Source organism: Balaenoptera musculus, chromosome 15 (genome assembly GCF_009873245.2).
Source record: "Balaenoptera musculus isolate JJ_BM4_2016_0621 chromosome 15, mBalMus1.pri.v3, whole genome shotgun sequence".
NCBI classification, from domain to species: Eukaryota; Metazoa; Chordata; class Mammalia; order Artiodactyla; family Balaenopteridae; genus Balaenoptera; species Balaenoptera musculus.
In genome coordinates, this window is record NC_045799.1 from 82368466 (window position 1) to 82381128 (window position 12663).

General features: G+C 45.2%; 1 protein-coding gene across 5 annotated transcripts in view; it reads left to right on the plus strand.

Moving 5' to 3' along the window:
- The first annotated feature begins 1849 nt into the window (after positions 1 to 1849).
- SMURF1 (SMAD specific E3 ubiquitin protein ligase 1) overlaps positions 1850 to 12663 on the plus strand; it is a 102767-nt gene continuing 91953 nt past the window's right edge. For all 5 annotated transcript variants that reach the window (XM_036824152.1, XM_036824153.1, XM_036824155.1 and 2 more), the window contains exon 1: positions 1850 to 2229. In XM_036824152.1, the coding sequence (XP_036680047.1) occupies positions 2175 to 2229 (55 nt within the window). In that variant the 5' untranslated portion in view covers positions 1850 to 2174. The remainder of the gene's footprint in view (positions 2230 to 12663) is intronic.

Here is a 12663-nt window from a genome sequence, read left to right on the forward strand (position 1 = left end):
CTCTTCTAAGCTCTTCCCATCTCTCTCCTCCCAGGTAGAATGGTCCTATTCCTAGCCTCTGTGCACATCTCCATCACTGTATCATTATCAGCTCTTGTCTGCTTCATCCAACCAACAGAGCCTTGGAAGTGCTGGAGCTCTGACTTATTTATGTTCCTCGTCCCTAGCCATGTATTACTTGTTAATGATAAATGAAATGCAATCTAGTAACCTCCAGAAGTGGCCTGACTCAGGTGTTGAGGAAACAAGAAAAGGCCCAGACATCTAGGAAGGTAAGAAAATAATGAGGTTAAGAAATGAAAGGTTTTCAGGTAAGAAACAGCTGAGGTAAGAACAGGGGCCGGCACTCAGGTAAGCAGAGAAAGAAAGATGTTTAGTCTGGTTTACAGAGAAGAGACTTCTTGAATATGGGAACAAAGCAGAGGGAGAAATACTGACTGGCCTGAAAGAAGAATGGGGATTACTCGAGGCATTGCAGGCTCTGAATGGATTGATTCAGATCCAGGAACTCAGTGACAATCGCCTCAAAGAGAAACAGAGCTGGATTCAGGATCTACTGCTCTGTTGACTCAACATAGTTTGTATTCTTGGATATTTCACTAGAATCAAAGTCTGAGCTGCAAGGGGCCATAGAAACGATCTAGGCCTGTCCTTTTATGTCACTGCCTGAGGCTGGGAGAGGCAGCCTTGAATCCAGCCCAGGAGAGAGTCTTGAGCTCAGCTTGAGCAGGTGGACATGTCAAGGGGCTCCAGGAAGAGGGATCTATTCTGAAGACTGTGACCCCAAGAAAGGTCTCTGGCCGCAATGGATGGCTGCAAGGGCTCAGAGCCTGGTTTCCTTAGGACACAAACCAAAAAAGGCATTCAAAGAATCAGGTAGTTGGTCAAAAACAAGTCTGATAAACAAACCCAGCTTTTCTTCTCTATCAACACAGTATTTCCTCTCTGTAACGGGTTAACAAACAGAGGAGTTTGCTGGAGAAAGCATAATGAGCTTTTAGTTCTACCCTGCGACTGTGGGAGAAGTGTTAACAGAAGGCAGGGAAACACAGGCCGTAAAGCTGCATTTTTGTTTGCCTAAACTGTATGCAGATTGGATAATGACAAACATCTTATCTACCTCTTTATCCGTCTCTCGCATCTTGTTTACCTTGTCCATATATGGCACTTCTTGCGATTCTAGCAACTTTGTTACGGGTCAATAGAGCGCACTAGTTGCCCGGAACACACCTAGGGGACTTTGTCTCTTTGAGAAGTCCCTCCCTTGAAATTGCGTTGTCTAGACGCTCTTTACTAAAAGTAAATAAACTGGGATTGCACGCCTATTCGTGCGAAGTGCTTGGTGTAGTAACAGGCCACGGTTTCCTGTAAGCCCCCCTTCAACAGCTCTCAGGAGCTCGGAGCCTTGAGTGAGAGACCTGGAAAATCGATTCCGTTCTCTGAACCTCAACGTCCGCATCGGCAAACCGGTTCCCTTCGAGAATGTGGCGAAGACCGAAGGCGACCACGCGCTGGCCCAGCCGTCCCGCCCGCCTAGGTGTGTGCCCGGCGCTCGCTCCCGGCCCCGCGGCTCTGCACAGCGCGCCGGGTTCCGCGGGCCTCCGAAGCGCTCGGCCCCAGCCCCCGATCTCCTCCTCCCGCCTCCCGGTCCGACGGGTGCAGGGAACCCGGCCACCGGCTCCGGACCCCTCGCGCCCCGGGCTGAGCGGGCGACGCAGCCGCGCGGCGCGCCCCGCCCAGCCATCCCCGCGGGCGCGCGCACGCAGGCAGGCGTGGGGCTGCACGGCCCGGGCGCGCGCAGGGCCGGGCCGGCACGACGGCGGGAGCGCGCGCGGCTCCGGGAGGCGGTGGCGGCGGCGGAAGCGGCGAGGGCGGCGGGCGTCCGGCTCTGAGGTGGTGGCGGCGGCGGCGGTGGCGGCGGCGGCGGCGGCGGCGGCTCCGGACTGGGCTCGGCTGGGAGCGAGCGAGGGTCGGGGGCGCCGGGTCGAGCGCCGATCCCCCGGCTCGACCATCCGCCAGCCGCCCAGACGCCTGGGCCGCGGAGTTTGTGTCCCGGCTCGGACCCCGGCGCCCAGCCCGGAGCCGTAACCTTGAGGCGGCGGCGGCGGGGCCGGGCCGGGCCGGGCCGGGGGGCGGCAGCGCTGGATCCGCGGCTGCCCGATCGTTGGCGGGAGATGTCGAACCCCGGGACGCGCAGGAACGGCTCCAGCATCAAGATCCGTCTGACAGGTACGGCCGGCGGGAGGCCCCCGCCGACACCCGGCGCCCACTCGCACCCCGCACGGCCCCTCAGCAGCCCCGGAATTTCCCGCAGGGCGCCCTGGGGAAGTGGCCCTCCCCCACGCCGGCCGTTGTCCCAGGACCTGGTCGCCCCCCTCGGCGAGTGCCCCTCGCTGCTCCCTCCCGGCCCCGCCCCCTCGCTTCTCCCCGGCCCCGCCCCCTCGCTTCTCACCCCCATCCGCCCTCTCGCTTCCCTCCTTTCCCCCCCACCTGCCCCCTCGCTTCTCCCCTCCTGGTCCCCCTCCGTTTCACCCTCTCCATCCTTCTCGCTCCCCTCCCTGTCCCCCCCCACCCAGGCCTCTCGCTTCCCCCCTCCTGGCCCCGCCCCCTCACTTCTCCCCTCCTGGACCCCCTCCGTCTCCCTCCCCTCCATCCTCCTCGCTCCCTTCCTTCTCCCTCTAGCCCCTCGCTTCTCCTCTCCTGGCCCCGCCCCCCGCTTCTCAACCCCTTCCTCCCCCTGGATTTCTTCCCTCTCCCCTCACCTGCCCCCTCTCTTTTCCCTCTCGGTCCCGCCCCTCGCTTCTCGCCACCTTCCCATCCTCTGGCTCTTCCCTATCTCTCCCCCCACCTGCCCCCTCGCTTCTCCCCTCCCGGCCTTGCCTCTCGCTTCTCCCTCCAGGTCTCCCCCCACCCACCCACTGACTTCTCACCCCCTCCCTCATCCGTTCTCTTGCTTTCCCCACCCCCCACTTGCCCCCTTGCTTCTCCCCTCCGGGCCCCGCCCCTTTCTTCTCTTCAGCCCCGCCCCCTCACTTTCCCCTAAACTCCGCCCCTCATTTTCTACCTAGTCCCGCCCCCGCTTATCTCCCAGCCCCGCCCCCTTGCTTCTGTCTGGCGGCCTCCACCCTTTCCTTCAGCCTCGAATTCCTGAATCCTATCTCGTAGCTTCTCCCGGTCCTGTTCTCACTTCCCCTCTGGTCCAGACCTCTAAAGTCTAGTCCACTTCCTTTCTCTCTCAGGCCAGGCCACTACCTACTCTTGACTGTGCTTCTTCAGTTCTTTCCTTTACCGTCACCCCTCTCCCACCCGCCAGCATCCTTGAAAACCCTCCCCCCCCCCGCCCGCACCCCACGCACACTCTGGAGGCTTTGGCAGCTGCACTAACGCAGACTCCTTGATTCACTCTCATTGAGTCTTCAATGAAATGCCCGTGTCTCCTAGGTGGCTCATAGTGCAACCTTCAAGGGTGAGCGCGAAGCTCTGCTCTGGGCCTGCGACGTGGTGGTTCGGCTGTGTGTAGCTGCCAGCGGTGTCTGTCGGCTTGCCCCTCGCTAGCGGGCTCCAGAGATCCTGGACCAGTCTGCACCCTCATCTGCTCTTTCTCGCTCTCCCCACTCCTGCGGGTCTGCTGCCCCGTCTTCCGGTTTAAATTCACACCTGAGGCCAGATTGTAGTGTTACAAATACGGTTCTGCTGGGGGACTTTCCAAACGTGAATATTTCCCGCTCTGGAAAGGAAATAAAAAGTTAAGGCTAATCCCTGTTGGGGATTTTCCCCTGGATTTTTCTGTTCAGTGACTGGTCTGATGATGACTTCAAAGTCAGTCTGGTCAGATTCTTTGAAAAAGAGAATGATCATTTTGGACACTTTATGGCAAATGCATGGCCCTCAGTTATTGGTGAAATCCCTGAAAACAGCAATGGGTGATTTTTTTTTTTTCAAACGAAAATTTCCTCTGAGAGTTCTTAGTTGTTGCATGATCCATTTTTTGTTTCAAGGAAAGGGAGATAGTTTTTTTTGTATAAAGATGTCAGATCAGGTTATGACCAGATAATACAATCAGATCAGATAATGATTTGCACCCAAACCCAGACCCTGGTTTTGTAAGTAGCAAGTATATCCCAGGGACCTTTGTTTCTGGAGAAACCTAATTCTTTATTCCAGGGCTGGTAGGAAACTCTCACTCCCTATGTAGATACAGTATATACATTCTTATTTTAATGGTTACATAAAAGCCACGTTTTTGACTTTGTAATGCTTGTAAAACTTTAATTACTGACAACTTTCATTTGGTTCTCATTTATAGTGTAATCTATAATTGACATCAGATTGGTTTCAGTTTTCTTGTTAAAAGCAGAAGTAACTGATTTTGTGAGTTGGGGCAGAAATGTGATTAATGCTTTAGAAGGGCTAGGTTTTAATTACGACGTTTGTGTCAGGTGTGTTTATATATTAATCAAGCCTAGTTGGCAGGTCTGGATGTGAGCCTTTTCCTCCTGGAGTGGAGGTTTTGTCCTTCCTCCCAAATTATTTTTGGACTCAGAAATTTAGATGTCATAGATGCAGAAATGCTTTAAAGAGTTTTTGGATGGTGTTTGCTATCGCAGGATCAGGTGATGAGTGTTCTTTCCAGAACGCCTTTTCCCTTTCCCCCAGCTGATGTAATTCATGATCTGAGGGGTTTTGTGAGTGTGGTCCTCCCTGCAGCGAGGTTGAGAATTTAGCGTTGATTGCAGACACACTTGATGCCAGTTGTCTGATGAACATTAATTTACGTGGAAACGTCAGAACTAGATACTTTGTTGGCGGTAGAACAGGTTTTGGCTTCATCTTTGAGCTTGTCGGGGGGAGTTTGAAATCTCTGCACTTCTGGCATCCTGGGAAGCCATCTTTCAAGAGGTGTGTACTTTTGTTACAGGTTTCAGAGTTTATTTCCCTGTGTGATATTTGAAAAAATGATTTTTTAAAACGAGGGCTGTTCTAACCAGTCAGCGAATACCACACAGGGCACAGTTCAATGGAAAGTATGAAGACATTGGATTATAAAAGAGTATTTAGAACTTTGGTGTCCACAGTTGTATTAGGTGGTTGGTGGGTTTAGAATTAGGAGACTTGATTCTGGTAAGATCAGCCGTTAACTGCAGGATATAGAACAAATTAACCTTTCTGGGTTCTCAGTTTCCTAATATATAAAACGAAATTTCAACTCCATTATAACGTTCTTTCCTCTCGAGGATATGTCAATTTGTCTGCCTATTTATTCCAAATTACCGTTTGCTTATGCTTGCTTTTGTTAAGTCTCAGTCCTGATATTCAGAATTTGTGTTAAAACACAGCCCTCCTGTTTGATTTATGTCAAGCATTACTTTTGTGTATTGGTTACATTTATGATTTCTTTTTTTCCCCTTCCTCTGGAACCCTTTTTGTTTTTGAAAACTATTGGGTCGTGTGTTGCACTGCTTTGGAAAGCTGGCCTAAACTAGTAGAAGAATGTGTGAGTCTTTATATTGAAATGACTATGATTTTAATGAATGTCTTTGTGGTATTTTAACAGGAAAATCATTTTTAAATGGTTTCAGTAGGTTTGGAGCATAATATGTACAAAATCAAGTGATCTTGGTTGAAGAGCATTATCTTGCAGACATTGTAGAGTCCCCTGGCAAATCAAACACTTTGGAAACATTTTTATTTTAAATTCAAGCAGGATTTGCAAAAACTTTGTTCTTACATGGTACGCAAATGAATCCCAGATACGTTATTTAGGTCACTTTGGTAAAAGAATGGAATTTTGAGCTCAGGGTTCCACAGTGCTCTTCAAACAAATTAAATTTTATTCCAATGTTAACCAGTTAGTTGGAATACCAAATGCCTAAACTTTTTCTTTGGTGCTTTTATGCCTTGAAATACTCTCAGATCTCCTTGCGTTTTTATATTTTTTGGAGTGTGACTGTATATCGGGAAGGGAGAAAAATTCTAATTCCAAGTAGAGAAGGGGAAACCTTCTTGATAGCCTATGGAAATGGAAACTATTTTTAGAGTTATAGCACATGTAATGTAAGGCTGACTTTTTTTTGACATCCAGATGATGCAGCTTGGAGAGAAGTAGTTTGTAGTCATAGCTGCTTCTGACATTAATTGATCAATCACAGGTGACCTAATTGATTTGAGATAGGTTTTTCTTAAGAAAGATGAAGAAATCTGTGCAGGTGTTGCCTGTGTCAGTTTGTACCTGACTTATGTAAGGCGGGCAGAACTCTTGTTTTAACAACTGGAACTGTGATAAGAAGAAATAAGTCATCACTGTTTACCCAACGTTCTCCCTCCACCTGAGTTTGCCTAACATTTTCCTTAGAGTCTGCCTCAAGCTCATGAAGGTGCAGTCAAGGTACTTCTTTGAGCCGAATCATCTAAGGATGTGGGATGGGCTAGATCAAATGCTACTGCAAAACTTATACTGCAGTTATACTTTAAAAGCAATAACCCTCTGCCAAGTACACGTTCTGGTATTGATTTTTTGGGGAAAATATTTATTTGGCTGCTTGGGGTCTTAGTGGCAGCACACGCGGAATCGAGCACAGAGTCTTAACCACTGGACCACCAGGGAAGTCCCTCTCATGTTGATTTTGTGATTTGGTCACATCTGTGCTGTCTTAAGAAAAACCCTCCCCCCCCCCCCCCCCCCCCCGCCCTCAAATCCATTAAAAAAGAATCTTCTTGACCCACCTAACTGGCTTGAGAAATGAACTATTTCGTATGCTCTATCTCTCTGTATTTTTATAGTAGTTGTGATTTATCAAACTAGAATTTTTTATTTCAATCCTATTTCTTTGTCAGTTCAAAAAACTCCTATTTTTGCAAACATGAAAGTTGTGTCTGAACTTCAGGTTTTTTCTTCTCTTCTGCAGACTTTCCTTTTCTGTTTGGTCACATTGGCTGGTTCTAATGTGGAACATTGGGTGACGGGAAGGGTCCTGGGGACTGAGTCACTTGTGAAGAAGTATTTCCTCCTGAATTAAAAAAAAGAAAGACTGACCCATAATATTTCAACATCAGCTCACTGATCCAGTTCACTAGCCTGGCTGCTCGGTAACATGTTTGTGGGCACTGGTTAAAAGTTAAAATAGCTGAATCGTGCATTTTATTGAGTACTCAGAGCAAAAAGGAAGTTCAAAAAACCTTCTGAAATGGATGAAATAATTTGGTGTCTGTGCCATGCTCTGATTTTCTGGGTGAGAAACCCTAACTTTTAGGGTTCTCACTTAAATCAATTTTTTGTTATTTCAAAACCATTTCAGTGGCTAAATGCTTTTAAACAAAGAGTTAGTAAAAAATACATGGGTTTGTTATGTTTGTTTTTTGTTTTTTTTGTCACCGAACAACTCAAATGACTAGTTTGCTTGTTGTTTTGTAAGTGAATTTTATTGAGAGAAAGCCCCTCACTTAAATTGGCTAGTTGTCCGCCGCATCTAGCTGCCCAAAGTCCCTAAGGCCATTCTAGTTGAGAGCTGTCGAGCTCTCTCGAAAAAAACCAAAAGCTCATAACCCTGTGAATCAGACATATCTTCTTTTTAAAATGTTAGAATTCCTGTTGTGTCTACAGATGAAATCGAGTCCATTTAGATACTTAAACTAAGTGAAATGTTGTTTCCATATTTCTAGATTAAAGGGAAAAAAATCCTCTTATTGTCTTAAAACAAGGCTTAAATAATGTACAATCAGTGCGTCTGGTGATGGCCCCACTCTGTAATTCCAGCTGTGTTCACCTCCATTGCAGCTGAAAGGAATTCTAATTGGCTGAGGAATGTCGGCAGCATCATGTATCACGGAGAACGGACCTATTATGCTGGCTGCTGGGTGATGCATTTCAGATGTTTTAGGCTCCTGAGTCCAACTTGGAGGTTGCTTACAGGGAGTCTGGAAGAGAATGTTGTGAAGCTCTAGCGGGGGTGAGGGGGTTGTAGAAGGCAGCCTGCTTTCTTCTTTGTACATTGGGCATCTGCTCAATTCTCTAAAGGCCTTGGTGCTTTCTTGTGGCTTAACCACCGGATTGGGACTCAGAAGGTCTGATTTTATTTCTAACTCCCAAAAGCGCCACAGTGAAGAAAGGGGGTGGGTGGAGTTATAACCTATTTGTGACTCAGTCTTCCTATCTGTAATGGGAGGTACCTGCCTTTTTATATCAGGCGAGGACTTGATACGGATTAAATATTTTGATGAGTAGTTTTGAATTATTTCTAGAGTAGACAGTGTAAATCCAAAGTCATAGATTCCTGTTATTTCTTACTCCTAAATAATCACGTAAGTGCTAAAGCTAGTGATGTATTTGACACTGAAGAAAATCAATGGAATCTATTGATAAACATGGAAAAATAATACTCAAGAATGAACTGTTAAATTCTCTATGCATTCAGAAAGTTCCTTAGAGAAGTAGTGTCACGAGCCAAAGCCAGCATCATTTTTAATTGTGAAACCTTGGAAGCATTCCCATTAAAATCAGGAGCAACACAGGGATATACACTGTTACAATTGTTATGAACTAGAGATAGACATCAGAAAGCAAAATTCCTATTATTTGCAGGCAGTATGATTTTATATCTTTTAAAATCCAAAAGCAGCAGCTGAAAAACAGTTATAAACCATAAAAAAACTTTAGTAGTTGGATAGAAATTTTCTCCATGGAAAAATAAAATGGATAAAAATCGATAGCCAAAGACAAACTAGGAAAAACAATTTGTAATCTATATATTATGAAAGTCAAGCTTGTTTAATATGTAAAGAGCTTTCACAATCAATTAGAAAAAGGCCAAGAACCTATTTGGCAAAGGATGTGGACAATTCACAGAAAAGAATGAAAATGGATTTCAAGCATGTGAAAAGACACTCAGCCCTATTCACTCCAAACAAAATACCAGTTAAAACTAAGGGTGAGGGACTTCCCTGGTGGCGCAGTGGTTAAGAATCCGCCTGCCAGTGAAGGGGACACAGGTTCGAGCCCTGGTCCGGGAAGATCCCACATGCCGCGGAGCAACTAAGCCCGTGCACCTAGAGCCCGTGCTCCGCAACAAGAGAAGCTACCGCAATGAGAAGCCCCTGCACCGCAACTAGAGAAAAGCCCGCGTGCAGCAGCGAAGACCCAACACAGCCAAAAAAACCCCAAACAAACAAGAAACAAAAAACTAAGGGTGAAACAGTTTGTCATCTAGCAGACTGGCAGAGACTAGAGTTTGAAAATATGTCATGATGACAAAGGTGTGGAAAAGCAGAAACTTTTACACTGTTGGTTGAGAATATAAATTGGCACAATATAGTAAGAAGGGCAGTCTGGTATCAGATAATAAATGTATACATCTTTTGATCTGACAATTCTGCCCTTAGGAATTTTTCTTACAGATATAGTCACACATTTATGTAAAGGCTTATGTGCAAAGTCATTGTAGCACTGTTTGAAATTGTAAAAGACTGAAAACAAATATGCGTTAATAGAGAACTAGTTAAATCAATTATGGTATATCCCCAGGGAGGCGTAGCTGTTTAAAAGAATAAGATAGTGCTTTGTATTCTGATATGGAATATTCTCCAAGGTATGTTATTGAGTGGGGGGAAAAGCATGATTCAGAAGAGTGGAAATTGTACATACTATTTGAGTAATAAAACAAAATAAAGATAAAAGGGAAATTTATAGATCTATCTGCATAGATATTACTGGAAGGATTCTGTCGAAATATTGATTGTGATTTCCTCTGGGGAGGAAAACTGGGGTTGAGGGTCCAGGTGAGAGAGAGAGACTTGGTTTTATTGTATTCCTTTTACTATTTCATCTCCCCTCCTGCCCCCTTTCTCCCCCCCACCCCTTGAGCATGTATTGCTTTTCAACAATTAAAAATGTTAAAAACAAACAAAAAAAGAATCTACAACTCTTAAGAAGAAAAGAGTTTCTTAGAGCAACTAGTAGATTAATTGCTGATTGTAATTGTTTTCAAATATAGGTGTTCTGAAAATGCAAATTGTGCCAACTGTATTTTAAAGGGCTAAAATAGCATCTAAGGGTATATATCCATGTTTATATATGTATTTCCTCACTAGAGAGTAAAATACATTGCATACATGGCAGGTCTGAACAGACATTTTCCCAGAGAATATGTTCATTCTGATACTGAGAATACTCCCCCAAAACAAATGCCCTTGTTCTAGCATATTAAAAACTTATTCCAGCCTGAATGATCCTTTCCAGATTCAGGAATCTAATCCTACTTAGACCTACTTTTTATAGAGAGCCTCTTGAAAGACTGGGGTCTTGATTCTGAATAATAGTGCTGGTTTATATGATTTATTTGGAATGTCACTTGGGGTTATCTCCGACCTGTTTTTGTAAAATAACCTCCTCCCTAAAGTGGGATAAAAATGTTAACTTGCATAAGCCAGCAATGATAATTTGGTATATTTCCCAAGTATTTATAATCAATAGGTTTATTTTGAACTTTTAAAAAGGCCTGTTTGTTAATTTTTGTGGTGCCTAAAAAAGAAATATTGATATCTGACTCTGTAGAAGTAGACAAAGTTACAGCCACATGTAATTTGTTGCCTTTTTATTCTCTTAGATCTTTGGGATCAAAATCTTAGTTTTACTGTATTGTATTTCTACATATATTACCTACAAATCATAGGTCTGATGATTGCTTGATGGGTGTTCGTACGTACGAGTAGTAGTAATGCCTTATATTGTACGGTGTTTCATAGTTTCCAGAGAGTTCTCATAAACATTTCCTCACCTGAGACAAGATACAAGCCAGCCTCAAAAAGTTTTTGTTTTTTTTTTTGGTTTGTTGTTTTTTAAATGTGTTTTTGTTTCTATGTTAAAAAAATAGCATGCGATTTGTTTTAGTCTTTAAAAACGCATTTTACAGGAGAGAAAGGATAGTTTCTCTTGTCCTAAATGGATAATCATTTCACGGGCCGATACAAAAATTCTCAGAAGCACGCTTAATCCAACTATAATAAATTCGTATGCTTTACAATAATCAATACTCATGTGCAGAAGGCCTGCGTGTACTTATGGGATGTTGATTTAACTATTGTTAGTCTTTCCTGAGGATAATCCACACTCACAAAATTAGACAAGTTTTTTTTGGGGGTGCGGTAAGGTAGCATGTTTTTCTCCACAACTATTTGAGGTTGGAAATATGACATTCTTCTTCTCCCCCAAACATGCCTAGTAGACTAAGCTTAACGTGTCCAAAACAGTCTTCTTGATCCCCTCTCCCCAGAAACCTTTCTCTCTAACGGTCATCCCTACTTCATTAAATCTACCCAGTTGCCCAAACCAAAAAACGACCCTCATTGTCATTCTTCGTATCTAATTTATCCTCAGGTCCTCTCATTTCTGTCACCACAGTTTATCTGGAATGTGTCTCCTCTGGAATGTGTCTCCCCTTCATGTCCATTGCCCTCATCCTAGTTCCAGCTGCCACCATCATCAACTCTTGCTTGGACAGCTGCTGCTTGTCCTTTTTTATTCCAGTGTTACTTGTAACCAAAACCATCCAGCTGCAGTATTAGTTATTTCTCTATTTCAACGATGTCAACTAATTTATGACAAAAGTCCTTGCTTGGGGAAATCCTCAAGTGGAGATGGAAAGAGACTGGCTGACATTGCCCTTGCTCCCGGCCAGTGTGGCTCCTGCCCTCCTGCTTCTATGTTCACTGCCTCCGGCTTCAGCTCCAGGAGCCTTGGTGAGGATGTCCAGTTGTCTCTGTCAGGGTTACATGGAGCGTCTCTTGGTCTGATGATTGAGGGATGGCCAGTGACAAGTTGAATTGTGTACAACGGTGGAGCGGGATCAGGAAACCCGATTGAAGACTACGATTTGAAAGAGTGAAGAATGGGAAACATATAGTCTCTGTGGTCCAGAGCACACGTTACCTCCTCCTGTACAAGAAAAGCACGTTGGCTGCCTCTGGATAACTCACAATTTGATCTCCCCCCGCAGTCATTCCCCAGATGCTCTGACCCTAGTCTGGCCCATCGTTGTGATGTCTTCAACCATTCGGCTGTTCAGACCAAAAACTTCGGTGTCCTCCTTGGTTTTCTTCTCTCTCATCCTCTAGAAGTTGTCAGCTCTGCCTCATGTACCATCTCCTGCATCTTTCTACTTCTCTCCATCTTCACTTTTACCGCCCTAGTCCGAGGCATTGTCACCTCTCGTTGGATGCTTGCAATAGTCTTCCAAATGGTCTCCCTGCTTCTGTATATTGAAATATCATATACATACAGAAAAAGGCAGTGTACGGTTTGTTGATATTTTATAAGCTGAACACACTTGTGTAACTATATCTTAGATCAGCGGTTCTCAACTGCGGAGTAATTTGGTCCACCAAGGGACTTTTGGCAATGTCTAGAGACATTTTTGGTCATTACTACTTTGTGGGTGTTACTAGCACATAGTGGATAAAGGCCAGGAATGCTGCCAAACATCCTACAATGCACCAAACAGACCCCCACAGCAAAGAATTATCCAGTCCAAAATGTCAGTAGTGCTGGAGAAACTCTGATCTAGATCAAGAAATAGAATATTCCCAGTATCTGAAATACCCACAAGCTACCTTCCCAGTTTCTACCCCCCATCCCCAAAGATAATCACTGTCGTGTTGTAACAGCCTGCTTTT